The sequence below is a fragment of the Coturnix japonica genome, chromosome 18 (genome assembly GCF_001577835.2).
Source record: "Coturnix japonica isolate 7356 chromosome 18, Coturnix japonica 2.1, whole genome shotgun sequence".
In the NCBI taxonomy this organism is placed as follows: Eukaryota; Metazoa; Chordata; class Aves; order Galliformes; family Phasianidae; genus Coturnix; species Coturnix japonica.
The window spans coordinates 9,473,214-9,500,868 of record NC_029533.1 but is presented as its reverse complement, the minus strand read 5'-3'; the positions used below and the strand labels follow the sequence as shown (position 1 = coordinate 9,500,868).

General features: G+C 51.3%; 2 protein-coding genes across 11 annotated transcripts in view; one reads left to right on the top strand and one right to left on the bottom strand.

The window, feature by feature from the left end:
* Positions 1–47: 47 nt before the first annotated feature.
* Positions 48–12,476, bottom strand: LOC107322341 (melanin-concentrating hormone receptor 1-like). Of its 2 annotated transcripts, none has more exons than XM_015880272.2 (3): positions 12,371–12,476; positions 4,429–6,758; positions 48–2,730 (listed from the first exon to the last, which is right to left on the bottom strand). In XM_015880272.2, the coding sequence occupies exons 2-3, from the start codon at positions 4,484–4,486 to the stop codon at positions 1,682–1,684; spliced, it is 1,107 nt and encodes a 368-aa protein (XP_015735758.1). In that variant the 5' UTR covers positions 4,487–6,758; positions 12,371–12,476; the 3' UTR covers positions 48–1,681. The 2 variants fall into 2 exon arrangements, with proteins under 2 accessions (XP_015735758.1, XP_015735759.1); XM_015880273.2 differs by having other exon boundaries at positions 48–2,727.
* CASKIN2 (CASK interacting protein 2) overlaps positions 9,123–27,655 on the top strand; it is a 31,499-nt gene continuing 12,966 nt past the window's right edge. For 3 of the 9 annotated variants that reach the window (XM_015880267.2, XM_032448292.1, XM_032448286.1), the window contains exons 1-2: positions 12,180–12,291; positions 14,215–14,919. In XM_015880267.2, coding sequence (XP_015735753.1) covers positions 14,826–14,919 — 94 coding nt within the window. In that variant the 5' untranslated portion in view covers positions 12,180–12,291; positions 14,215–14,825. Of the gene's footprint in view, positions 9,223–12,061; positions 12,296–12,363; positions 12,436–12,529; positions 12,640–13,345; positions 13,540–14,214; positions 14,920–27,655 lie in introns of those variants that run through there. The other 6 variants (XM_032448291.1, XM_032448289.1, XM_032448290.1 and 3 more) reach the window with 6 other exon arrangements.

Below are 27,655 nucleotides of genomic sequence, written 5' to 3'. Positions count from 1 at the left end.
ACCCTTCCCTGCATTGCATCAGCTGGTCCTGGCTTCCCTTCTTGATTTGCTCACTGTGTGCCACTGATTTTGAACATGAGGCTTGACCACACCAAGTCAGACTGATTCATTTAAGGTGGGAATAGTCTGGTTGAATCATAAACACATTTACTGTAAGCAAGATAACATCTTTAATGTGCTGCTTTGAGAGGACAGACAATTAAACACGTTTTTCCTTCCCTCATACCTTCCTCATTGCTGGTATTAACAGGGAGGGAGGGGGGGGGGAATGTCCAGTCTTTACCACCTTGACAGCAGTTTCACTAGTCTTTAGAGCAAGTCTGCATGGCACAAGCTTGCATTCCTTGACCTTTGCTCTCTTCAGGCAGAATATTGACCAAAGAAGTCCCATGAAAACCAGCACAGATGAAAATTCCTGGCATTTAAGATGGGGAAAAGACTTTTAAAATCATAGTTTGCACGCTCTATATGTGTCTATCTGGCTTTAGAGTCCAGGGAAAGAAGGTGGAAAACCAATAAAAATACCACACAGTCATAAGTGTGGATGTTGGGCAGAGTCTGGAATGGAAGAACCTAGCTCTTTTTTACAAACTTTCATTAACTCAAAAATCATCTCTCTGCATCTGATGATAAAAGTGCTAGCGTTGCATACCAGCCTGCTGTGATCACTCGAAGTGAGTGAATTGCTGTACTCTGTGGTGTGTAGAATGAAGTATTAGCTGCACTTAAATGTGTGCAAGTGTTGTAAGTGTATGCTGGGTACGCTCATAATCTCAGAAAATCCTGTGCAGGTAACAGTCCAATACAGAATGAATTTCTGTTATGGCTATATTGTTGGTGACTGGCAGCATGAAACAATAAAGGTAATAAAATAATTCTGTGCTATGTGGTATTTTTCATGTACCTTTACACAAAATTAATCCACATCAAATTGTTCCTTTGTGTTTGACAAAGTGTTTAACAAGACCTGCACTATCCCATGGGAGCAGCCGTGTGCATTCTCAGTGTAATCGCCTGCCTTTAGCTGATCTGTGTTGTCTTTTTTTCTAGTCTTTGTAATGAGCAAACCTGTTTCCTAATCTCTGGCTGTTAAAGCTTTGCATGTAGAATAGGCATCTAAGTTTCCTTTAAGTTTGTAAAGCATTTGTTATTTTGAACAAGTTGTGTAAGCAACTCAGCTTCCTGAGCTGCCTTTTCCCATCTTCATGCTTTACAGATCTCTGCACACTCTGTGCTTTTTAGTCATGTTTTGAAGACCTTTGCCAGGGGTTCCCCCAATTGCCATGTAGACTGCAAGACACAAGAGCAGCACGAGGAACTGGCAGCGTGAAAATAGTCTCATCAGCATGATAAGCAACAAATCTGGTGTTAGCAGCAGTATTTCTGAGAATTGTTTGCAGCTCCTTGAAGCAGTGCAACTGCTATGTGTCTGATTTCACTTGAAATATTTAGGATTAGCATCAAGTTTATCCATCTCTTGAAAATATCTTGGTTGCTGAACAGGAAAGGACACTGGAAGCAGCTGTTGCTGGACCAGAATGCCAAGCAGCAGACCTGAGCACCTGGCCTCTTGAACGTAGAAGTCAGCAGTCTGTAGCTTCACAAAGTGCTGCCCAAGGCTTCTGCTTCTCTGCAGATTTACCAGTCAGAAGGCTTTCTGTTGTGATAACTTCAGTGTCACCTAGTGAACAGCAACAGTTGCAGGCAGTGAGTGTGAGGAGCCCTCTGGAAGCTGAGTCGGCTGAGTGGATTCTGAAGCCAGTTTTAGGCATATGCTGCCGTCTGTCATGCTGCTGTTGTTGGCAGAGCTGCTGTTGTGACATGGCACTTTTGAGGGGCGGATGGCTACCAAGAACTGGTGCTTGAAGGTCTCACTGAGGGCAATGTAGAGAAAGGGGCTGAGGCAGCTGTTGGCATAGCCCAAGCTAATGGCAAAGTTGTAGGCATAAAAGAAAGATATGGATGGGGTATCAATGCCAAGGTGAACCAACTGGAGGATGTAGAAAGGAGCCCAGCAAATGAAAAAGGCAGAGCAGATGGCAACTGCCATGCGGGTGACTTTCTTGGTACGAACCTGGAGGCTCCTCTGGGGCAGTGGGACCACAGTGGTGGTTATGTGCTGCAGAATCTTGAAGTAGACTACACAGATCACAGTCAGTGGCATGGCAAATGCCAGCATGAACTGGTAGAGAGTGAACCAGTAGATATCAGTCTCTGGGTTGGGAAGCAAGAGAGCACAGCGAACGGTCCCATCTGCCAGAGGCATAAGGCCTGCATACATCCACACAGGAATGACGGTCAGGAAGGAGAGCAGCCACACCATGCAGATAACTAGAGCTGCAATAAATGGGGTCCGGACATAGGTGGATTTTAGAGGATAGACAGTTGCCAGGTAACGGTCCAGGGTCATCACTGTAAGAATGTTGGTGCTGGTGATCTGACTGTTGTTGTCCAGGGTGGTGATGATGGTGCACAGGGTAGCTCCAAAGTACCATGAGCCATTGCCTAAGAGCTGGTGGATGAGGAAGGGCATGCCCAAGAGGAAGAGGAGGTCCACGATGGAGAGGCTGAAGATGAAAATGTCAGGCACGGTCTGGTTACGCTTCAGCTTCTTCTTCTTGACAATAGTGTAAATGACAATGAGATTCCCCACAATGCCCAAGAAACAGATGATGCTGAAGAGGCTGGGCATGATCACATTGGTGTACAGTGCTGGCTTCTCTGCTACTGCTAAAACAAACCAAAATCCTAAGTGCAATCCAGGAACGGTCTTTTGGTATGTGTGCCCTGCCTCGCACCTGGATCCCTCCCAAAAATGTAGTTTGGAACAATGTTTCAGACCCTCTGCTGCACTTGGAGAGGCTTAGCTGGGAATATGACACCTCCTCTGCTGTGCAGTGCACGAAACTCCCCCACATCCCACCCCAAATCTTTTTGACCATGTAGGCATCCTTCATCTCTCCAGAAATAGTTGTCATTTTCTGAAACTTCCTAGGTCTTTTGGGGGCTAACATCAGACTGGTAGCATCAGCTTGTCTGCTGGGTAGTTTATCTACTGTTCAATATAAGACAAAGTTCACTGACTGTGCTAGGACACAACTTATGCTCATCTACATTGTGGAATCTATGACTGTAGCCTGCCATGTCCTAGCTCTGTCAAAAGCAGGACAGAGCACATCTGCTTCCTGTCTCCCTTCCCTGCCTCTGCCCTTTTCTGTAGTTTCTGTGTAGAAGAAATCCTGGTGTGTGGAACAGGAAGGGTTTGGAGTGTGTTTCAGTGTAGTCCTTCCTTTTGCACCAAGGAGCAAAAGCGTGGCTTAAAGCTGCTCTCTGGCTCCTAGGCGGAGCTAGATTTCCAAGGCAAAATTGTTCCCTGGCAGCTTATGGGCACTTTGAAGTGAGAGCCCCGTCCTTCCTGGCTGCTCTTGGATGCAAGGAAATACACAAATTAAGTGGCTGTAGATAGATAAAGTAGCATTATCAGCATCCTACTTTTGAGACCTGATACTTAGTCTCCATTCCCACAGACTCCAGCAGTGAGAGGTGTGGTCTGTATGGTGCTGTAGCATCTTGCCTGATGCTGCTATTTGTACAAGCAGGAGGTACAAGTGTTGCTAGCTGGAAGCTAGAGTTCTTGTGTGTTTTATGGAATGGAGTTAGGAGCGTATGACTACCAAATTCTCAAAAGTTATCCCTTATCTTACGAACATAGAGGTTTTTAAAATGGTTGAATCTGATTTTTCTCAATTTTGTGCTAACCCAAGTGGCTGTATTTGTATACAGAAAGAGCTACTTCTAGGCATTGATTTGTCCTTGCTTGCAGATCTGTGGCTGCTGTTACTCCTGGGAAGTCCCAAAGGGGGCTGCACATTTAACTCAGAGCCAGCCTGGACTGTAGTCTTCAGTCATGCCCGAATGCGCAGCAATCTACATCTGTATTGTAACTCAGAAGATAGCACCTAAAACATGCTTTTATGCAGTGTAGAAGATGTTGAGCATCAAAAATCATTTGTTAAACACTTCTGTTGTACTCTCAAAAGCCAGCCTTACTGCCCCTAGCCAATTGGTCTGACAACACTGATTACATGCAGAGGGTAGCAGACTGCAGGGGCCTCTCTTCTTCCCACCCCAGTGATGTCTTTCATTCTTTGTCTTGCTCTCCTGCTCATCTGGCACGGTGTGCCCCTCTCCATCCTTGGCACTAAGACCCCCCCGCGGCTGCTCCTCGCAGCCCACTTCCCTTTGGGCCCTGCACTGCGTCTCCCAGGAGCGCCCCGTGGTGGGCCCCGGAGCTGTGCTCCCCCGGGTGCTGAAGGCACGGCAGATTGGCCTCGGGGAGCGCTGGGGCTGCACCCTTGCTACTGGCCCCTGCCATTTGTTCCCCCCGGCTGGTCAGTCGCCAGCAGAGCGTCCCGCAGCCTAGCTCACCTGAGCAGTTCTCAGCCTCCGACGTGGAGAAATTGCGCAAAGAGTTGATGGGGGCCATGGCAATTAGCCCCGGGGGCTGGGGTTCTTCTCAAAGTTGGACAAATTGCCTCCAGGGATCCGTGGCGGCGATGGGGTGGGTCCCTCGGCCGGGGCTGAGCGGGGTGCAGGAGGCAGCAGCGGAGTCTGAGGTTCGGCTGTGCTCTGCTTGCCGGCTCCAGCGCTGCCGAGCTCGAAGCAAGTGCTGACATCAAGGAGCAGCTGACTCTGGCAGCCACGTCGGCTGAAAGCATCCCTCTGTCTCTATCAGGTGGGAGGGGATGCCGGGAGAGGGGGAGTAGAGGGGCATTGCCTACGTGGAGTTGCAGCCAGTGCCCCTTCGTGTCACTTTCCCCAGATCCTCTGATGGACAGATGGGATTTGCACCATCCCAATTATAGCCAACTTTCTTTCACTGTTATCAGCAGGAGATAAGGGCTATGTTTTCCCCTTTATGTAGCTCCACTCTCTTGCCTTTGCTATGGATTTTTCTCTTGACTCAGATGCTCTTTTCATTCCTGAGTCACAGTCTTGTCCCCACCAGTGTGGGGCTGGGTGTTATCAAGGTGCCAAATCACACTCTGGAAGCTGTTGCTTTTGTCTCTGACTCCTCTAGCTCAAGTTCCAGCCTGAGATACTTCACTTGTAATTAATTTTCTGCTGCTGTATTTCTTGCTTAGCTCATTTGCATCCTAGTTCCAGAAATTAGCCTGATCACTAGCTCAGGTTTTGTGTTTCACTGGTCTTGGCCTTAAAAATACTACTCCTACCCCCAAGTTTTGAGAAACTGCCTTGCTCTTTGTGCAGTGTCAAGCAGTATCCTCTTTTCCGTAGTTTTAAACTATTGATTTTATTGTGCTTTCTTCCCATTGTTGATGCATGAGATCTGCTCCCCCGTTATAGTTTGGTAAAATTGTGATGCCATTAGATCATTTGGTACCTCTGAACATTGCCTGCACTGAAGAAGCATGATATAGCGTTGGAAGTATGCAAGAAAACTGGCAGCATCAGGCTAAAATTTCTCTGGTTTAACACAGTGAAGGGGACTAGGTTTGCTTTATAAAAAGTAGATCCATCTGTCTGGAAATCTCCCTTACTTCCTGTCTTTTTAAGTAGTAGCAAGGGATGGCATCAGCTACAGTGGCCAATTGATTGTATTTATAAATAAACATATACGTTTAAGCACTGGAATAAGCTCCCCAGGGAAGTGGTTGAGTCACCATCCTTGAGTGTGTTTATAATCAATTTGGTGCTCAGGGACACAATTTAGCAGTGGGTTGTTAAGAGTTGGGGTAGAAAGGTTAGGCGGCACTTGGACTTCATGATCTTTAAGGTCTTTTCCAACCTGAGCAATTCTATGATTCTATATATGGAGCTTAATAAAACTATCAGAAGTAATCCATACTGCTAAAAAAGAGGCCCATTGTAATGCCAGCAACAACCCCAGTATGGGCTGTCATACATAGCAGAGGCATATGTTCAGCAGCAGCAGTAAGCACTTGTTTATCAGCTGGGAGTTTGTTAGGTGTGACGACAAGGAGAAGGATGTACATGGGTTTGCAACAAGCTGCCTGTTTAACATGGCTTTACAAAAGGCAAATGGGATTCTCAGAAGGGCCAGGTGAGACATTTCTGTCATAGAAGTTAGTGCTATAGCATAAGATTAAGTGAGACTTCTTCTGGAAACTGTTATGGATTTTTGGTTTTCAAACTTGATGCAGATTTCAACGGAAGGGTTAAACAAACCAGAAGTAGGTCATTTTGCTGGTTGATTTAAATACTTGGAGAGAGTTCATCTGGACAAAAATCAACCCAAAATGTTATTTTTGATTGATTCAGTTCCTGAAGGGTTTTGTGGCAGTAGAGAGGATGTGGATGCATCAGTGCAATGCTTCCTAAATGTCCCAGCTTGCCACCAGACCTTTTTCTCTCCTCTACCCTTGATTTTCCAGGTGCATGAGCAAGGCAATTCCTCTGGAAGGCACTGGAGATATTTCTGCTGTCTCCTGCTCTGGGTTAAGCCTCCATGCAAAGGCCCATTCCCACATCTTGAGCCATTGCAGTTCAGGACACTCAAATCCTCTTCTTGCTGGCAGCATGTACAGTAGCCTTGCTTGTGTCTGCTTTTTAATTCTGTGACTTATTTGCCAGACTGGGGTGACAGAGCCTTTCTAAAGCGATTTGGGATCTTTTGTGTAAGAGTGCATGCATGTGAATTTCTGTTGCTGACATTGCAGCTAGAGATTTTAGCAGACTCGAGAAACCAGAGCTATCTCTTGATGCAGGTTCCTTTCCTGTCAGAAAAAAATGTAGTTAATTAATGCTTCCTACTGGAATGAATATACTTAACTGCGCTAGAGGGATAACAAAGTGAAAGCAGTGTCCTTAATCCGGCCCTTTCATCTCCTGGAAATTTCCTTCTTCTGTCTCTTTCTCTGTGTCCTGATTGTTAAAAGAAATGAGAAATAATTTCCACTTGGAAAAAACCCAGGGCAACAAAACTGCAGCCCAGATGATCACAGCAGAAGCTGAGGAGGCAGGATCTGGAAGGAGTGAGTTGTTAATGAAATGTCAGCAGCAAGCCAGGGGCAGGGGCTAGAGCTCGTCCAGATGGCACTGCGGATGGACTGCATCTACTTCACAAGAGCATTCTCGCAGGAAGAGGCTGGCTGAGAAGGCATTGCTGGTCAGCTGTAACCCTGTGTGGGTTACATCAGGCCTCTGAATAGGCTTTTCTGACTTCTCTCTGCTGATAGTGATGTCTGCCCTGCTGCCCGCAGGGGAGATGGACCCCAACTTTAGCTTTCTGTACTGCATTCCTGCGGTGATGCATCAGTGACCTGGTGGCTGCTCTCCCTGCTGCCTGCCCACAAGGCAGAGGATGGCAGGGGGTGCAGAGGGTCATGGGGTATTGGGGATGAGGAGAACAGATCACAGGGCTGGCTGAGGGTTGCCAGCATGGCTCTGATGGTGGCAAGTAGAAGCTTAGGTGCTTGAGCTTCCCTTTGTCTCATGTTAGCCTGGATATTTGTGTTTCCTGGCCTGCCAGATAAGGTGGCCTTGCTATTAATCAAGAGGCCTGAGGAATGGGATCAATGTGAGGCAGGCATGCTTTGGAGCTAATCTTCTTTACTCCCTGATGATGGATGGAGCTCATCTCAGACGATTAATCAAGTCTGTGTGCGTGCATTAGGCAAAATGGATTAGATGCTATGCTGTTAGCAGAGGCGTATTGTGGGGGATGCCTGAGATCCTGGCTTAAGGCAACCTCCAGCTGGAGCTGCAGCAGGGTGACATGATGCAGGTAACAGGGGTTACAGTTGCTAGATCCTGGGGAGAGCTTGGATGGCCCCCAGCTCTAATTTGCAAGCCCACATAGTGCTCCCTGCCCATGTACAAGGCTGGGAAGCAGATCTCAGCCATAGCTGAACTGTTTTTGTTGCAGAGCTGCTCTCTCAGCTGGTGGAAGCTTGTGTGATGTCTCCAGACGCACCCAAACATTTCCATTCTCCAGACCTTGTATCACAGAGAGGAAACTCAGTTGTCTGTGGTGAAGCTTGAATGGGAATAGAGGTGAAGTACTAGGTCTGACATGTGGCAGGAAACACCACCTGTGATCCCTGCAGACTCCAGGACTAGGTGGTCAGATGCCAGCCCTGGTCATGGCTCTGCAGCACACAGTGTAAAGGGTTCTTTAGTTCTGCTGTAAGATCAGAGTGGGATAGAGACAAGTGAGATCTTGCCTAACTTTCAACAGTGCTCTGGGCTAGTTTGGATATCACTGGACTCAAGGAATGATGTCTTGGAGGCAGAGCAAGACTGTTGATGATGTGAGCTTGTCTGTAACAAGCTCTTCACCTACTTTAGATAAATGCTTGGTTCTGGGATTAGCAGGAGGTACTGGCTAATAAAAATAATAATAGTAATAAAAAAAAACCCTTAAGTCTGTGCCCTCTGCAGGGAGATGCACAGGCCTGACAAAGCAGAGGTGAGTGTCTCTTTCTATGGTTGTGCTTAGTGTGAGTGGCATGCTACAGAGAAGAGGACATAATTTTATCTTGGCCATTCCAAAGCACTCAGTTGTTCTAGAGCAACTTGAGTCCTGTCCCAGCAGGACTCCCAAGCACAAATCTCTATTGAAGTGATGCCAGTGGCCTGCACACTCTGCTGCATGGCAGCTGTAAGCTGCAATATTCACTGACATCAAAGTTGTGCTTTCCTGTGATGAATTGCACCTCGCTCCTGATGGGAGCTGTTCAGACTCCACAGTGGTGGCTGATAACAGTTGGAGTGGATATCAGCTGTTTCCAGGGAATAATGCCCCCAGGGACAGCACATGGCTGGCACTGCAGTGTGGGGTTGGTGAATCTGGAGGAGAATCTGTTCTGTGAAGTTAAATGTGCCTGATCTTCATGTCCAGAATGGCTGAAAGTGGGTGGACAGCAACCAGGATGTTTGGTAATGGTGAGCTTATTTCCATCTCTGCCTTAAGTGCAAAGCCCAACTGACATCAAAGCAACAGAAAGTCTAATCCCATTTTGAATCAGTGCGAGCACATGCAGTGAATGTTAAACAGGGACTCAGGCAGAGGGGGAAAAAAAGGGTATTATCTTTAATTTTCTGAGAGGAGGAGACAGAAGAGGAAAGGCATAGGAACAGAAAGAGGTGGCAGCTGGCACAGACAGTTTTTGGAGGAGGAAAACAGGTGGACAAGAAGGGGAGAGGAGCAGGAGCAGAACCAGTGTGTGCCATGGAAAGGTGAGTCCAGTGGCAGCTGAGTGCTGGCCATATAAAGGCTGCTCCTGCCTGAGTTCCCACCTAAATGTAGGGAAGGGATTGCTGTGATGGGTACAGAAAGGTGCAGGCTGCAGCTTCCATCTCATTTATTTGGGACAAAGGCTTTTTGTGTGGTGCATGCTGGAGTCCAGTAGAGTGACACAGAGGGAGAGCTGAGCTTGGTGAAGGAGAAACAAGGGCTTGTTATCTGTAGTTGTGTGTATGAAAAGGATTCTTTGCTGTAAGAACTTCCTGAATCCTTTCTAAGTCCTGTTTGCCAAGTAGACGCTGACTCTAGCTGTGGCTTATGCCATTGACTATCACTACCAGTTCTGTGAAGGGCAATTACTGCCTCACTTCTACTAACAGCAGTGTCTGTGCTCCTGCCTGGGGAAAGCAGCAGTGCCTGCAAACAGTGATACCATGTTGAGCTGCAGCAGGGAACAGAAGACCTTGAGCTGCAGCTGAGCAGGGAATGTGAGTAGTACAACACCATCCAGCTGGTTCATAAGATACTTTAAATATTTCAGATGTCTGGTCTCTCTGTGGCCCTACTGCTGGCTTCTCTATGGGTGGGGCTGCTGCTGCTTTTTAGCTTGAGAGTTGGGACTGGGAATTTTGCATCTTCAGCCTGCACATCTTTGACCATTGTGTCCTCGCCTGAAGCTGCAGATGCTGTTGTGTGTGTCACTTGTGCCAGTGGGACCCCTTATCTCCCTGGCAGCATCTGCAGTGTTTTGTTCTGGTGATGGAGAAGGGAAAACATTAAGGTAAATCTCAGAGAAGAGGCAGGGGGGAGCTGAACAGCTGCTTGTGCTGTGAAAAGAACCACACTGAGCTCCAGACGTTATTCAGCTGCTAAAGACATGGGCTGGGGAGAGCTGGCAAAGCATCATGCAATGACGTTTTAAGTCAAACATCTCAACCGGAGAAGCAAGATACGTGCTCCTCCTGCCCAGTTACTACTTGAAAATGCTGCTTTTATGTGCTCCCTTGAATTAAAAGCAGAAACTCCTTCCCAGCAGCGTGAAACAAGACGATCGTTGTAGCTCGGGCCTCTAGATGGCAACATCGCCCCGAGGAGGAGGGTCCCTCGCCGGCCGTAAGGAGCTCGGCCCGGGAAGCAGCCGCTGGGCGCCGATCTGCCCCGCAGCGCCGCGGGGATCTGGCGTGCGTTCTGAAACGGGAGCGGGGCTGGTCGGGCAGGGCGGGGCTGTTCGCCGTCCTCCTGGGGCTGCCCCCGACCCAGAAGCTTCTCTTAAAATACAACTTGCTTCTGAGCAGAAGAATAGCGTAGCAGCATGTTATGGAAGACTTTTCTTTTGCTGCTTCTGCAGCGGCAGTCCAACCAGTCCTCTCATTCCTGGTCTGTGGACAGGCAGAAACGAGTGCTACAGCAGAGCTCTGTCACCCCTGCGAGGCAGGGATGGCTGCAGCCCTTGGTAGGTCTCTGTGCTGTGGATCACTGGAGAGCTGTTTATCCCCCAAGAGTAAAATGCAAGCTGTGAGATACATGATAGGAAATCCAGACTGCTCGTCTGCTACCAGGGCTGGAACGCGGAAGCACGGGGTTTAGGTTGCAGGGTTAGGTACGCCCATGTGTGATTTTGTGTTCAAAGGCTGTGGAATTCCAGGAAATGGGGGTAAACTTCCCTGTGGCAGCCCCTACTCAATGGGTGTGTATGACTGCAGAGCTTAAAGCCTAAATGGCCCAGCTTTAATAATGTGTTTGCTGCCGAACCTTTGGTTGGGAATACCCACGGAACACACATGGTGTAATTGTGCTGCAAAGGGGTGGAGGTGAAGTCCTATCCTGCACAAAGCAGTGATGCGGGACCTGCTTTATACAGAGCAGGATCTGGGCTACTCTTTGAAAAGCAGGTTCAGTCTGTGCTCAGGGAGCTGCAAAGCTTAATTAAGATCCTTAAAAGGACAAAAGGTGCTACATAAATTTAAGGGATTATTATAAATGTCAACGTGTTTTATAAGCTCTGATGAAACTTAAAGAAGGAATAACAAGACCTTTCACTTCCTAGCAGAGCTACTAAGGGCTTCATGCCTTCATTTTACAAAAGCTGTAAAATGTTGACATTTATAATTAGATGTGCATAATGATCTCTTTCTTCTTGATCTCACTAGGCAAGCTGTTTCTGGAAGCGTCAGCTCCTCCTCGAAAGGATTCACCCTCTGCCCTCCCCCAGCGGGACTGCTCAAGGAACCCTCTTTTGGGGTTGCATTTGGGCCTGAGAGATGCCCGCACCTCCCCTTGGGCTGTGGGCGAGGCACTTAGTGAATACAATTAAAGCCTCTATGTGTTTTTAAGCTGATCGGATGCGGGTAATCCTGTAGCATCACGCGGCAAAAGCTGTCCGGCTTTATTAGGCAGTCTCTTGTTTTAAGAGAGCAGTGCTAGAGCGAGCACTCGGCTCGGCTCTTTCTGCTGAGGGCTGGCAGAAAAGGGGGATTTGGAAGAGCGAAAAAAGTAGTTTGGAAAAGCGAGATGAGTGCGAGGTTGGGATGAGGAGCTGCGGGCTTCCAACTTGGGAGGGTCCAGCAGCCTTCAGAACCGCAGGGCTGAGCCCGGAGCCGCCTCTTCTCAGCAGCCGGGCTGGCAGAGCCGGAGCTGGGAGCGCGGACCGGGACCGGGCGGCCGAGCTCCCGGCCCTTCCCCTTCCCAAATCTGGCGGTGCCTCGCAGTGAGTGACAGCCAACCTGGCCCTGCCCATCCCGCACAACCCGCCGGTTTTTTCCAATCAGGCCGGCCCGGGGAGGGATTTCCTGCGGGGACGGGGTCAGCCCGAGCGGGAGCCGGCTGAGCGCCGTGCGAGCGGAGCGGCGGCTGCTCGGGGCCACCGGCGTGTTTTGTTTTGGTTCGGGCCGGTCCGGCCCGTCCCGGCGGTGCGGATCTGCGAGCGCCCCCGGCTGAGTTGGGTCCGCGGAGCCGCCCGGCTCGGGACGGTTCGCCCGAAGTGGAGCGGAGCTCCCTCGGAGCAGCGCCGCGTTACAGCGCAGCGGGGGGAGGCGGAGCGGGACCCCGCGGGGCTTCCCGAGGTAGGTGAGGTGCTTCCCCGCCCTTCCAGACCGAGTTCCTTCGCCCAGTTCTCATTAGCATCTTCCCTTCCCCACTTACGTAAATGGTTTGGTGGTTGTTTTCCTTCTCTCCCTTCTTTTCCCGCGGCTGTAGGACTGTTTCAGGTACTTCGGATCTCCGGGTGGATTTGTGGGCTGAAGCTTCGCTTTCCTCCGGTTGGAGGGATGTTTACTGCTGCTTTTCCAGCTTTGTGTATTCCTCGAGTCTTGCCTTTGTTGCTGCTCTTGGGAAGCTGAATAGGCGGAGATCGGTATTCAGAGCCCTCGGTACCTCGGAGATGTTTGTCGAGTCTTAGTTCCCCGGGAGAGGTAGGCAGCAGCGTGGGGCTGTTTTCTAGGTGAGGCTGCATGGGTAATAAATGTGTAAATATCCTCAGCGCTCCTGCGTTTGTATCCTATGCTCGCAGAGGGGTGTGAAGTTGGATGCAGTGCTCTGAGTGAAATGAATTAAGTAGTTTTGAAGACAGGGTTGCAGGAGGCTTTGGGAAGCAATTAGTTTGTGGCAAGTTGTTATGAGTCCAGTAGTTCAGACTTTGTTGCACTGTAAGGTAACCTGGTGCAGGTGCTCTGGGGTATCTAAGCTATGTGTGCATGGGCTTTGGCACCAGGCACATAACTCCCAAGCAGCCTTGCACTGAGGGGTCCTCAGTCAGCAAACCCAGAGACTCAGGGAATGACAACGGGGGGATAAATCTTCAGCCTGGTATGGGATCCTGGGCATTGTTTTGTCCCGGGAGCAGCACCTGCATGGGAGCATTGTCTCTGCAACTGTGCCTATGGAAGGGCGGGAGCAAGGGGAGCCTGGTGCTGGGGATCTGCGCTTGCAGGTGGCTGCAGCCCCCAGTATTGCAGTGGATGCGGTGAGCAACACTGTACTTGATGTGGGGTCCCATGAGGTGCTGGGATGTCCCTTCTGCTCTTACCTCCGAACCAGGTTCTCCCACTGTTGCTCCCTCTCTCCTTCTGCGTGTTCTGTCCTCAAAACAGTGACCTTGATTGCTCAGGAGTAGCAGCACCTAGCATTATTTAAATGGCTGAGGGTGAGTGCTTTGGAAAGGGAGACAACAGACCTGGCAGCAGCTGGGGGTTACTGAATCCAGTTCCCATCCAACCTGGAGTGGTCGAGTGATGTGTGACAGACCAGCAGCTGGTACAATGTATGCCCTCCTGCTTGCATGCTTGTCCCTTGGCTTCAGAGCAAACTATCAGGTACATGACAGTTTCTCACTGCCTTGTTTGGGCAACCCAGGCACAGAGCAAAGTGTGAACGGCTGCAGGAGCCTGGGCATCTCCAGGATTCCCTGTACAGTTAGGACAGGGGCTTGATTGCATTCCCTCAAGCATGGTTGTACTACTGGTTTGCACTCAGTGCTCACTTGGGCCCAAGAGCATTTTGTGTATTGGATAAAGAGTGTCTTGGATCCCAGGGCACTGAGCTTTCATGGTAGCTTGGAGGGCCAGGGTTTGTCCCTGTACCAGATGGGAAAGATGCCGGGCAGGTTCAGCCTGTCTCAGTGCCTTCGGAGGACTTCGGCAAAACCTCCCCAGCTCCATCACTTGGATGCTACCAGTGGCAGAAGGGAGAGGGATAAGTTGTAGTGACCTGGACCCCATTTGTGGTCATTGGGGTATGGACAGCCCCGTGAGCTGTGGGAACAGGGGAAGGAGCAGTGGTAACACCACTCATCCATCCACAGTTATCCTACAGGAGGCTTCCTCCACAGGTTCTTCCCTATTCTTTTAATGCAAGGATGAGCCAAGTCCTGCCAGGACTAAATATAGTCAAAGTATTTGTTCTTCAATGCGGATACAAAAGCTGTCATGACGGTGCCAACCAGGAGGTAAATGGTCTTTGAGGGCTGACTGTGCTCTTCCCCTCCTCAGGTCCTGGGCTGCTGTGCCAGCCTGCAACAGGGCTCGTCTGAGTGCGGGGCTGCAGCACCATTTCCAAGAGGAATGCTGAAACAAAAGGGCTAATGAGCACCAGAGAGGAAGGATCTATAACTTCCAGATGGCAATGAGCCTGTAGTCCCTTTGGGAAGGATTAGGGACTCATCAGTGTGGCAGAGCCTGGCAAGGGCAGCAAAGCAAGGTACTTCTGGCTGCAGGGTCCAGTGCAGGTCTGGCAGCACCCGGATGCTGGCCCTGCTGGCCGTCCTGCCCTGAGCTGCCTCACTTGGTCTTGTAGCATTCTGTGGCGGCCAGGAACTGCTCCTGCAGCACTGAACTCTCCTCATTTTGACTGATGGCACGTTCTTCAGCCTAACTCCATCTGAGTCCTGCTGCTCCCAATGAAGAAAGGGACTTCTGCTGCTAACAGGGAGACTTGTTCCTTCTTATTTTTATGTCTGTGGGATTTTAAGGCATTCTTATTGCTGGATTTCACCTCCTATCCGGGCATATTTTGAGGATTTACAGACTTACTTCCATGGCTTTATAAACTACTGGGATCTGAAGGTTTCTTCCTTCTGTGCCGCTCCTCCCACCTGTCTGCAATGGGGCGAGAGCAGGAGCTGATCCAGGCTGTGAAGAATGGGGACATACCTGGTGTGCAGAAGCTGGTGGCCAAGATCAAAGCATCCAAGAGCAGTGAGTATCTGGGTGCAGGGCTGCTGGGTTCCTTGCTTCCTGTGGACATTGCTGCGTGTCCCAAGCCACAAGCTGTGGCTGTGGGCTCTGTGTGGAGCTCATTCCGCATCTGAGCTGGGGTGGTAGTGCAGACTTTGAACCCCCATGGAAAAGTTGTGCTGTGGTTAGAGGTGTGTATGCAGCCTGTGCTGATGAATGACTGAGCTGTAAACGATCCTCCCAGCAGGGCTCAGATTCCCTTTGGGCTTAGGGCCAGGGGCCCTGAAGTGTGGGCACCAAGTGGGGAAAAGCAAAGGGAAACAAATAGCAGGGGAGACGACGAAGCTGTTTGGGGGGATGTGGTACGAGGGGTCTTTAGCAATTGCTACTTACTTTGTATTTATCTTGTGAAAAATTATCATCCAAGCCAGTCAACTGGAACCAATTGTAAAGCCTTGAATTTCAGTCTGGTAATGTTTAACCCTTCAGCAGTGCTGATTTCTTTCATGTATGCTTGGAAAGGTCAGATGCAAGCAGGGTTGAAGCAAACGGCAAGCTTGACCCATGCTAGGAGTTTGGGCCAATGGCCCACCTCCCAGCTGTGCCATGATGGTTCTGGGGGGCCCTGGTGTCTTAAAGGTACCTGACAAGTCGCACTGGAAACAGAGGGTGTAAAAGGTGGAGGAGCAGACCTAGTGCTACGGAGTTTGCAAAGGGCTGAGATTCATGAGTAGAAACTTTGGTCACTGTTTGCAAATTTCAGAGAGGAGGAAATTGGAAAAAGTAAATAAAAGGGCGCTTGTCTGTGGCGTGTGGTCGGGGAAGCTGCTGTAGCTCCTGTGTGTGATGTGGGAGCCACTCTGGGCAAGAATTGGACAGAGAAATCCCTGTCCCATGCTTACAGCCTGCAGGGATGACTCTGACTGGGAAGTTACGACAGGCAAAACAGATCTGGAATTGGTTCCCTGCAACAAAGTGTTCATATAATCTCTCAAAGAGCCTGCCTGGCTATGGCGCTCATTCAGGCTGCACCTTGTGGGAGGGTCTCAGGGGTCTCTGCAGGAAAACTGCGGGGAAAAACTGGAGGGAGTGTGGAATATCAGTCAGGAGAAAAAGCTCTAATTCTTAATCAGAGCAGCTCAGGATGGAGAGGCTTGTGCTGAGAAATATGAGTTAGGCTGGGGGTTTTAGATGCAAGATGGGGGTAAAATCCGCAGGATTGGCTCCTGGGAGGCTCTGGCTAGTGCCAAAGCTTTGCAAATCTACCTGGGTTGCTATTTCCCACTGAAGCCAGCCCTGAGCCTGCTTTATCATGGAGGAGGTCAGGTGCCCCTTCCTTGGGTGACGGGACCAGGTGCCTTTGCCTCTGCTCATTGCTCAGGATCTGTGCCTGTTTGGTGCTGCAGCCTGTGTAGGGCAGATCTCAAGGCTGGAGCAAGATGGACTTGCTCGTGCAGGAGGCCTGAAGGCCGCTCCAAGGCAGTGAATAATGTCTGCAGATGCAGCCTGGGTCCCCAAGCTGGTGTCCTGTGGCCAGGCAGCATAATACGGGCAGTCTTGGGGCCCCCGCAGCTTTCCTCGCTTGCATGCCAGGGAGGTGAGTTTACACTTGCTTCCTCCAATACCTCTCTCCCTGTTAAAGCCTGTCTGTGTTTTCTCTGGCGTCTTCCCTCCCTCCAGCCATGGGACACCCACGTGAATGAGTGTATTGAACTCCCCCAGTGGAGCAGCGTCAGCAGGTCCTTCATTACGCTTATTTTCGTGTTACTCCTTTATAAGGCAGGGGAGCAAAAAGCCCAGGCCATGGCAGGGCTCTGTCTGCAAGCCCTGAACCACTGTGTGGGGGGCAGCTGCTGCCAATCCCTTATGCTTCCCTCTGCCTTCTCCTGCCCGTGCCATGTGAGTAGAGCATTTGTTGCTTGTTAAAGTGCCTTTTCCATATGACGGACTGAGATGCTGATTTTTTTATTTTTTTTAAATCCCTCTAAGAGTCCTTCTGCTGTCTCTGTGCATTCAGAATTCCGTCACTGTGATTAGCCCTCTGGGACTTCCTGTGCCTAAAAAAGTCACTGCACATAAGCAAGAATCAAGTGCCAGTCCCGGCAGCAGGAACTTCAGGGACACAGTGTTTAATATTCACTGTGTGCAGCCCTCATCCCTGCGCAAGCGCTGCTGTACAAGTGGGTCACAGCACCTATTATTGCAAGGCTGCTGGGGGTGTGGAGGAGGAAGGGGCAGTGAGAAAGTTTGTGTTGGGAGGATTAGAGTCGGGATGGGCAGATATCCTGCTTGCAGTAAGGGGGGTGGGGATGATGCTGTGGTCACTCATAGCTGGAGAGGAGAGAGAGAGAGAGACTGCTTCTACTGTCCTGGCTGTGCTTTGTTGAGGTTCCCCTGAGCAGCAGTAGAAACATCCCTCTTTTTAATTTCATTCTTTCTCCCCTCCCCTCTGTGTCTGAGTACTGCAGAGCTTAATTGAAATTGTTAAACGACCCGTCACGGCTTTGGCCTTTCTCCCTGGTGATCAATCACATCCCTGCCTGGCTGTGCTCACTAACAATGCACCAGCACCAGGGTGGTTGCGCAGGGTGGCAGAAGTCTCAGGGAAGGGGGCGATGGGGGCCTGCAGACTCCATTCCAGCTCATGGCAGGGTGAAGGGGGCAGGCAGTGGGGACAGCTGCTGGGGTGGGGGAGGGGAGTTATCCAAGGAGTGAGCCTTAATGCTTGGTGATAGCCTAGGACTAGAGGTGCTGTGGAAGAGAACAGGAGCTGGACTCGCTGTTTGCCTTCCTTAAGGGAGTGGTGAAGCTTTTTGTTTAAACGTGCATGAAGTGCAAAGAAAGGGTGGCAGCTGAGTAAACTCGTGCTAAACTCAAGGATGGAGAGCCTTTCCTTCTGGGCTTTCACCCAGTGCTGTGGGAGGGCTGGTTGGCCTCAGACTGCCGCTGACCCCTTTTCAGCAGCCACACTGGGACTGTTGGAACTCTCAGACCTCAGATATATCAAGGGCAGGGCGTAGGTGCCTGGGATTTGGATCCATCTGGGCTGTGACCTAGCAAGCTGTTAAATGCAAGTAAAGCTCCTGGTGGGAAGCCTTGGCTTTATCCCCATGTCTAACTTGGCTCCTCTCCCTGATGGCAGCATGGGACACAGCAATTATTTTCCCAGTGTCAGCCCTTGGATGCTGCTGTCACCTGTCTGGCTGAGGAGAGGGGTGATGCTGAGTGGGCTCTGCTGGCTGCAAGTCTGTAGCAGGCAGATGTGAGATAATTTGCTCCCTCCCTCTTAAATTTCCTCTTAATCTCTAGTAGCTGTATCAGTTTAAGCTCCAAAGTGTGAGGTTTAATATTTCTCCTGCAATTTGTTAGCCTTTACCACTGGTGCTTGGTGTCCCCATTGTCAGCAGAAACACCTGCCCTCTGAGTCCAGTAAGACTTTCTCCTTGTCTCGATGGCAGCAGTTCCTGTGGTTGCGTATGGAGAAAAAAATCACTGCTTTTGCCAATCCAGGAGTTACTTTGCGGTGGTGCGGTTGTGCCTTTGTACCAGCCGATGAACCCAGCTCACCATCCCATCGTGATGTCCTGCAGGGAGGACTGTCCTGTTTGTGGCTGCTCTGGAGGGAGCTTTGGGTTGTCCATCTGTCAGGAAGTGCAGGAGCCTGCCTTGGGCAGCATTGTTATCGTTTCAGGCTCTGTCATACCTAGCTGCTGGTGGCAAAAGGACAGTTGGGCGACTCTCCTGTTGTCATTCTGCACAGAACATCACAGCCTGCTGGATTCGGCTCAGCCATCCAGCCTGCGTGCAGCCCTCACCATGTTCTTCAAAGTCTGGGTTTCCAGGATAAGTTCCTAAGTATCCTTGGCATAGTCCTTTCTTCGTATTCATATGTGCTGCAGATCTGTCGGGCCAGAGCTGCATGCAGGCTTGGAAGGCTTGCAACATGCTCCAGGGCCACTGTGAATGCTGCCACAGAACTCTGCCGAACCAGGCAAAGCTCTGCATCCCGCTGAGGGCCAGCCCAGAGCGAGGAGAGGCCCAGGAGAGCCTGGCTGGCAGTAGCCCTGCACTGGGAAGCGCGCTGCTTGCAGCCTGCTGAAACGTGCTTCCAGCCAGCCCACAGTGGGTGGGAGGGGGAGAAGGAGGCTTCAAAGGCTCCTGAAAGCACGGCTGCCTTCCTGCTTCAGGGATGGTGGCGAGGCTGCAGCTGCACAGCACAGGAGGGCTTCTTTCCTCATCCCACAGCTCCTGGTCTCTCCTGCAGGAGTCTCCTCCAGCAGTTGTGTGCCAGCCTGCTGTGTGCTCAGTGGTTTGTTGTGTGTTTTTGGCTTTTTTTTCCTCACTTTCTTTTCCCGCACTATCACAGATCTTGGCGGTCCCAGCTCAGCTGTGAGTTTTAACCCTTTCTATTTCTTTTCTCTCATTGGTAAGAAAGAGCACTACATGGGCAGCAGCAGCAAAAGCAGTGAGCATGTGATCACTTTTCAAAGCCAGCCTCTCACAGTTGTTGTCTTTGGAAAGGGGCCACTACTGGCCCTCCATGGGGCCCAAAGTCCGGGAAGGTATCACTGTGCCAAGCGCAGGAGATAAGCCACCAGCAAACAGTGTTGCAGAGGTGGATGGCAAACAGAAGATTCAGCACCCAGCCTAGTGGATGTAGCCCCATTCCTGCCCCTCTCTGTACCCCATATTCACAGATCCACATCGCCCTCATTCTGGGTCTGTATTCAGAGTGTATTCTGCATTGTGGGCATTGGCTCTTTGGAGCAAGGACAAGACTGTCCCTGTGGACTGAACCATGCTTGCCTGCTGCTACATCTCTTGGGCTGAGGGTGAGACCTTTTCTCCAGGGCAAGGAGAACTATTGAATTCCAGCAGCAATTGACAACAGCTCTTGGGGAAGGTGGTTTCCTAGCTGGCTGGGAATGGGTGATAGCATCCTGGGAAGGCCAGAAATAGTTAAAGAAGTGCTTGGTGCTGTGCGTGTGTGTGTGCATGCACGCGCCCTGCTTTGTTTTTAAAAGCGCTTTGGCTGGCCTGGCCCTATGCCAGCCTCAGGGCTGCCACTGGCAAAACTCAGCTTTGGTGAAGAAATATGAAAGGGCAGAAACTAAATAACAGTGAACCACCTTTTCTGGCTCCCGCAGCAGGCAGGGGGTGGAGAGCTGAAGGGTGGGAGCTGGAGGCTTGCTGCTTTCCCCATGTTGTGCCTCAGATTCCCCCAAAATCACACCCTGGCTGGAGAGGCAAGGATCTGTCTGAACCTTGGGCTGCAACATTGCCAGGATTCGCCACGGTGTCCCGATGAGTCACAGACCTGTCTGGAGATGCCCAACCTGCTTGGAAATGGCTCTGCTGAAGCGATCTTTACCCTGCTGGGGAGGGGCCGGATGTCGTATCCCGTCCCTCACTCCTGTGAAATGCCCAGGGCTGCAGCATTCTGTGTGCAGGGTGGATGCACGGTCACCACAAGCTGTTTGCAGTCTGAGGGAGAGATGGTCTGGAGCAGCAAATCAGCACTGCTTCAATGGCAAGATAAGGGAGCAGGGCAAACCTGCACGCATGGCAGATAATACGGCTCCCACAGATTCCCAGGCCTGGTGTAACATGTCTGGCTGTGCTTCCGCAAAGCCCTGCCAGTGCTGGCACAGCTTCCCCATGAGGCCCCGGCCAAATGTGGGAAGACAGCACGTGTTCCCCTTGCTGTGCTCAGGAGCAGTCAGCATGAGCCAACCCCGCTGGCGGCTGTACCGTGAGCTGTAAAATCTCCTGAGATTTCATAATGCTGCCCTTCACCAGGAGCACTGCTAGCGATGGCAGTTGCATAATACGCTTTGGTGTTTCTACTCTGTGTGCGGGAACTCTGCAGTACAGACCTCGTGACCTGTGAGGAGGTGGCCATGTGTGTGCTGGCAGTGAGGACTGCATGGGGTAGCTTGAGCTTTCCATTTTCCAGATGCCTCTTTCCCCTTGGGTACAAGTCTCAAGGTCTCCCCCAGCTCCTGTCCTTGCTCTCTTTCTTTTCTCTACTCCAGCAGCCCAGCTCAGGTCTTAGTCTAGTCCTGTGGTAAGGACAGGTGTAGATAAAGGCATTTTCAGGCTTGGGCTGAATTGGGTAAGGCAGCCGTAGAGAGAGCATGGACTGGGAAACCCCTGGACCTTTTCCCGCCTCTTCAGGTCCTCCCCACAGCCACCCTAAATGGCACGGGCTGGGACACACCATGCTGCAGTAAGGCCGTGTGAGCGCTGCTCGCCTTGGCTGCCTCTGGGTTGAGTACTCTGCAGTACCTAATAATTGCCTTTGAGGGGTCTGTGGTTCTCAGCCAGCAGCATAAGGCAGTGGGGATTGTTCTGGTTGGCCTGAAGTACCTCAGGTTTGATTTTGTTTGGACTGGTGTGATGCAAGGAGCTGCTCCTGTCTTCCTCAGATAAGCTCCCAGTTATTCTGTCAGTTTTTAAAAAAGAAATGTACCTCCTTGTAGTGGAAGAGGCAGTGGGGCACTGGGAAGTCAGCAGTGTCCCAGCAGCTGGCAGGGATCTGAGCTGCCCCAGATGATTCCTTGTTAGCCAGGCCGTATCCCAGAGCAGAGCTGAGCTCTGGCCAAGTGGGCAGGTGTGATGACCCCGTGTTCTTACTTGCAGCCTAGCTCTGTGGTACAAGTGCGTGGCTCAGCCCCTTGGCAAACTGATCATAGGGACATCCTTGGGGCTGTGTTGCTCGGATGGCATTTTTATACTTCTGTGAAGGTGAAGGAGTGTGCGGTTCACTTACCTTAACCAAGACTGGTGAGATGTGGCTTGCAGTGCTCAGCTGCCTCTGGACCCCTTTGAGGGGTACCCAGACTTGCCCAGCCCCAGGAGGAGCCCTGCTACCTCTTGCATTGCCCTGAGATGGTGCTCCCCATTGTGGCGTCTGTCCCTATGGTTATATTTAGCAGCATGCTGGACTGCATGTGAGCCTGGTGTGGCCGGGGGTTTCCAGCTCTACCCCTGCAAGTTGTGGCTCTGCATCCTGCTGTGAACCCCTGTGGCTTTTTATGCCCAGATTTATGCTGAATGCAACCCTGGATGTTTTCCTGGCTAAAGTGCATGCAAGTCCTATGGTGAGGAGGGAATGTGGGTTCCATGTGGTGCCTTTTCCTGTGAAAATAAGCTGGTGTGACCCTTTTTCCCCCTTCACATTCCGTCTTTCTCCTTACCACTCCCTCTGGGGGATGCTGTAAGGCAGCAGGTGGGGTTTCTGTGCTCGGCTCCCAAGTTCTGCCTTTGCTGCCAACTCAGGCTTGCCAGGGCCATTCCCAACACGCACCCGGTGTGTTCGGAAGGCATAAACAGATCAGGTTCCCGGCAGGGGTCCAGGGATCAGGCAGGCCTTGGCTTGTGGCCCAGCACCATGCAGTTGTGTTGGGGTGTGGGAAGCACCAAGGGAAGATGATGGAACTGAGGGGACAATCCTTGATCCTGCTGTAGGCCGTCCCTTATGCAGTATGTAGTCGGAGACAGGGCTGCTCCATGTTATCCTTGTCCCCAGGTGGTTCTGAGCATCTGCCAGCAGTCTCTGGAACAGCCATGGGTCCACAGACCTGGGCCAGGCAATGTGAGGAACCCACGGCCTCTGAGCAGCTGTGGTACAGGGGATCAGGAATGCAGGGCCCGGAATAACTCAGCAGCCACTGAGGCCCACGGCAGGGTGGTTGCAGTGCCCCTGATGTCTGTCCTCATTTTGTCATGGGGACAGGAAGATGCCTATCCCAAAACATACGGCATGTGGGGATCTGCAGTTTGGTATAGACACCACAGCCCTGTGACACAGTGAAGCAGCTGTTTTACCTGTCCTTTGGCAGGGTAGAGAAGGACGAAGAGGGGTCCTTCTCACAGGCGGCTGCCTGTGTGCTTTAAGGTGGCTGTGGGAAACAGAGAGCCTCTTCTTTGGTCTTGGCCACACTGGAGAGGCAGCATCACCCCTGGGAGACGGAATCTTTGTCTCATAAAGAGGGAAAACTGATCCCTTGAAAGAATCTGCTGTCTTCCTCATCCCCTGCCCAGCCAAGGCTGTGCATCCCAGAACTGCCAGCATGTTCATGAGTGAGCCTGGCTGGCAGCAGCACCTGTTCGCGGGTCGGAGTTTAGAAAAAGCATCTGCAAGGTATTTTTAAATGCTTGTGCCTTCAAACCCCATCTGCATAGCTGGGAGCTGGGAGCAGCAGTTTGAGGTTCTGCAGTTCTCAGCTGCAGACAGTTCATTAACTGTGTTGGGGAGCTGACAAAAGGGGAAAATTCAGTTTGAGACCACTTCAGAGCTGGGGCAGAACCTTGATTTAGAGCGGTGACTTAACCCACGTCTCTTCTGGATGACCTTGAGTGAATGGCTTCACCTCCTGGTTCCTCCCCTCCCATCCTGTGTATGCCTTGCCCAGATTAGAATACACCCAGGGTGGGGACAGTGGCTCCATCTACCCTGGCAGCTCCTGTTCCAGACACAGCCATTTCCCTGAGGCCAAAGGGTGAGGAAGTCACAGGATTTCCAGCCACTGCTGTGTGCTTTGAGGACTGGCTCTACTGGCCAGAGCAAGTCTCTAATGCCAGCTGCCATGTGCAGGGGACAGCAGAGTCCCTGTAGGTTCTGAACTGGGACAGATAGGGACAGAGCACCTTAGGCAGCATCAGCCTGGTACCCCAGCCTCAGCCTGGCCCTGCTATCTCTAGCAGTTGCACAGTTTACTGTGGCTGTAGGTCTGGATCCTTGCTTCAGTCCCTTGAACTCACAGGTTTTTGTTGGCCACTCTTGACTGCTCTTGGGGCTGTTATTAGAACTGTGAAATAGTGATGTACTCCTTTAGAGTGTTAAAGCCTGCCAGGTGTAGGTGGGTTGCTGTGTCCCTGCCTGTTCTCCCTAATTAACTGTTGCTCAGTAAATCCGGACTCACTGACCTGCCTTAATCCTCCCGTGCAGGGCAAGCCCTTCAGCTGCTGCTCCTGGCATTTGCTTCACGTGTCTGGTGCCAGGCCCAAGGGGCTTGTGGTCATGGGCATGTGGTAACCCTGGATGGAGCACATGGAGGCACCCAAAGAAGGGGGTTGCCCCATGCAGGGTTGCCTGGTGCTGTTATTGCGGTTGTTCTTGCTCTGGCTCCCTTCATGCTCACAAGTGCATTGCTTGCATGGTCCCCCACATCCTGCTTCCGCCCTTTCTTCTTCCCATTGAAGGTCTGCCTGTCAGATTGTTTTTTCCCCTGATGCTATACTTTGCAATTTTCCCAAGTTGAATATCACAGAATCACCAAGGTTGGAAATAGACCTACAAGGTCATCCAGTCCAACCATCCACCGATCACCAGTAGTTCTCACCAAACCATGAATTTGCCTGTTTGTTCCCTGCTGCCTTCCTTATCTCCTTAAGGCCCTTTATATTATTTCTGTCCTTAATGATCAGTTCAGCATTCTCCACAGATTACAATTTATCATTTACTTGGCATCACAGTATTGAGAAAGCTGAAGGTGTTGCTGCAGCCCCTTTGCCTGGGCATGCAGGAGGACTGACAGTCTTTTCCCTGGCTTGCAGCAGAGTTCCTAGGGGACCAGTTGGACAGAAGCCAAAAGGCATTCTTAATGCCAGAGTAAATATTTTGCTGGTGCCTGCATCCTGCAGCCCCATAAGTGACCTCAGCCCCATGGCGTTTCCAGTTCACCTCTGGCACAGGTGGTACTCACCTCTCTCCTTTCCAGGGTGGCTGCAGAAGCCACACTTGGCTGCTGGCCCCCCCTGCTATCACCCCATCTTTTCCTGCTGTAGAAGGTGTACTGTCCTTGCGGAAGGATGGGGGAAATGGAAAAGGCTCCACCTCTTCCCTCTGCAAATACAGCTTTTCTGAATTCACATCCTGTGGAGTGAAATAGCAAGATCCCAGCTGGGACCGTGACTTCACTTCCTGGTAATGTGCTTCTCCAGCCAACTGGGAAAGGAGCCTCCATATCTCTGAACAAGCCGCCTGGCTTCCTCCACCCAAAGTCTTTAGCAGATGTTTCCAGCCTGATGGTCTGGGGGATGTGGAGTAAAGATTTCAGCTTCATGGGAAGGGGAGCTCCCACTTGGTTGCAGCACGCTGGAGCTCAGCCATGAGGCTGTGGGCACCTTGGTGCTCAGGGGTAATGGTCATGCACTGGTGCAAACCCCAAGGTAGCAGAAGGAGGTGGATTGAACTCCATCTTACTGAAGTCTTTCTGGGTCCTGAAACCTGCAGCATGAGTACGTGGTTTGCTCCTGCAAGGAAAAAACTGACTCCAGGCATGTCTTTCCAAAGGGATTCTTTTTCATTGCTTCCTCTCCTTGGTGCTGGCCCCATTCATCTCCTCTGAATCCATGAAACCTTGGGAGCAGAGAGGCGAGAGCTCCACCTTTGCAGTTGCACAGATGGGGACAGGGCTTCTGAATTGCTTTTTTCCTTCCATTGTTCTGGGAGTGTTTGCTTTGAACAAGCTGCTTGTTTTTATATCCTGCCTTTGCCTGGGCGGCGGGGGGGGGGGGGGGGGGGAACAGCGAGGGGGAAACTGGGGGTCTGGCCAGAGGTCCCTGCAGATGTCTGGGGCTGTGCTGTGTGGAGGTGCTTCTGCTGCTGTTTCCGACCTCTTTAAAATTCTCAGTTGTTGGATTTTCCCTGTGAAATACCAAATAAGGAGAAGTCTCCCAGGTGACACCATGGCCCTGCTGCTGTGCTCCCACACACCTGCTTTTGCCCATCAGTATCTATGGTTCCCCCGTACCAAACCAAGGAGGGAGGCAGAAACTTTGGACTTCTGCTGTCTGCTCAGAAAAGGGACTTCAGCTCTTTCAGCAGCCTTAGCACAAGGGTGTCCAGGGGGCTTATTCCAGCTAGATCTGGGGCTAAAACTGGGAGCAGTGCATGTCTGTACTGGGTACAGTGCAGCCTGCAGGGCTGGGTCTGTTGCATTTTACACCTGGGTTTGGATGGCTTCTCCCATCATCCGCAGGGACAACTGGGGGGGTTCTTCCTGCCAGGAGAGCTGAATCCAGCACTGGGCTTGGTGTTTGGGGTGCAGGCTGGTGTCTGTGGGATAGGGAGGCTTTACCTTCACATAGCCTCTGTCTCAAGCTTGCAGGATGGCTTTGGCTGAGTTTCTTCATGTCTCTGTGGTCGAGTTACTTTCCTGTCAAAGTGGGCAAATCCCTTCCTAACCTGTTGGGAAACAGCACTTTCAATAGCAGGTTTGCACTGCGCAGCTGTGCCAGGAGGAGCTGGGTGCGGGTAGTGGTGGCAGACATGCCTGAGGATGGAGAGATGGCAGGAAGGGGATCATTTCTGCAGAGGAGAGATAGATGGATGTCACCTCTTCATGCCACGTTTCCTGGAGAGATATAAGGTCTGTCTTGATCCCCAGCCAAATCCAAGCAAGGTGAGCCTCTCCTTTCCTGCAAGCAACCAACAAATGGTTCAGTGCTCCAGAGGTGCTATGTCCATCTCCTCTGTGGTGCTTGAGGTGACAGCAGGTGTCCCCACAGGGATGAGGTGAAAGGTCTGAGTGACTCATGGAGCCCAGTGTGCTGGCACGGGGGGGGTTGGGCAGGGGCAGGTCTGGCTCCACACAGGCAGCGCTGGGCAAGTGTTCCAGGAAGTTAAGTATGGATTTGTGCCAGGCTGGCTGCCAGTGGTACTGCGAGGTACCCACCGTGGCAGACTGCCCCCTTGGGTTTCCTCGTGTCACACAGTGTGACCCCATGGAATGGAGGCGGTCCAGCCCCATGGGGAAACTGAGGCATGGGGCAGCATGAGCTGCTTTGCAACACGTTCATGGGGACATACGATCCCATCTCCCCCTGCTAAGTGCCTTAGAGTCAGCTCCCTCCTCACCAGTGATGCAGGGCTGGAAACTGCTGTGACCAGGAGTCCGAAAGGCTGAGAAGCAGCACATTCCTCCCAGTTGGGGTGGAGCGATCAGCTATGAGGGTTGTGGTACCATATCAGAGTAGAACCTTTGTCATGGCCATATCCTGAGGAGCATGTGGGCCCTGCATATGTAAGCAATTTGCTGGAGCTCTCTGGAGGTGTTTCCAGCCTGCTGCTTGGCAGCAAGATGCTGCACAGAAGTTCGCTGCCTTCCCTCGAGGCCTTGCTCAGCCCTGGTCAGAGCTGCCAAGCCCTGTCCTGCCTGGGAAGGAGCAGGTGAGTGGGGAGGGTGTAGGATGGGGTCAGTGGGACCCCCAGGAGGATTACAGAGTTGAATATGGAGAACATGTCTAGAGTTAGCGTTGGGAAGTGCAAAGGAATCCTTTTCCCTGAAAGCAGGGCTTTCTGCACTTCATTGTCAGTTCTCTGTTTTGGTAGCCTTCGTCCAGATCAGTCCTTTGTGGAGGTCAGCATGTGCCCAGCAGCGTGTTGGCCAGGCCTGTGGGTACTCCAGCCCCTGTGTAGTTCCAAAGGAGGTGATGATGCATCTGGGAAGGATCCAGCTGCCGCGTTGCAGTGTCATGGTTGAATTGGTCCCGCTCTGTTTCACCCCATCCCCACACTGGGCAAATTGTCTTTTTGGGATTGCTTTGACTGACCCCTGTGTGCCATATGCACAGTTTTGGACAGGGCAGAGGGGATGGGGCTTTAAGCATGGTACTAAGGGACATGATTTAGTGGGGAAATAGTAATGGTATGTGGATGGAATAGATGGTCTTGGAGGTCTTTCCAGTCTCCATTCTGTGATTAGTTAGGCTGTTTACAGAACATCCTAAGTGACAGGAATGCACGCAC

Coding starts and splice junctions, on each gene's coding strand:
- LOC107322341 (XM_015880272.2), bottom strand. CDS start 4,486: ATGGCCCCCATCAACTCTTTGCGCAATTTCTCCACGTCGGAGGCTGAG. Junction 2,731..4,428: donor GGAGGCTGAGAACTGCTCAG/GTGAGCTAGGCT, acceptor GGTTTGTTTTAG/CAGTAGCAGAGAAGCCAGCA.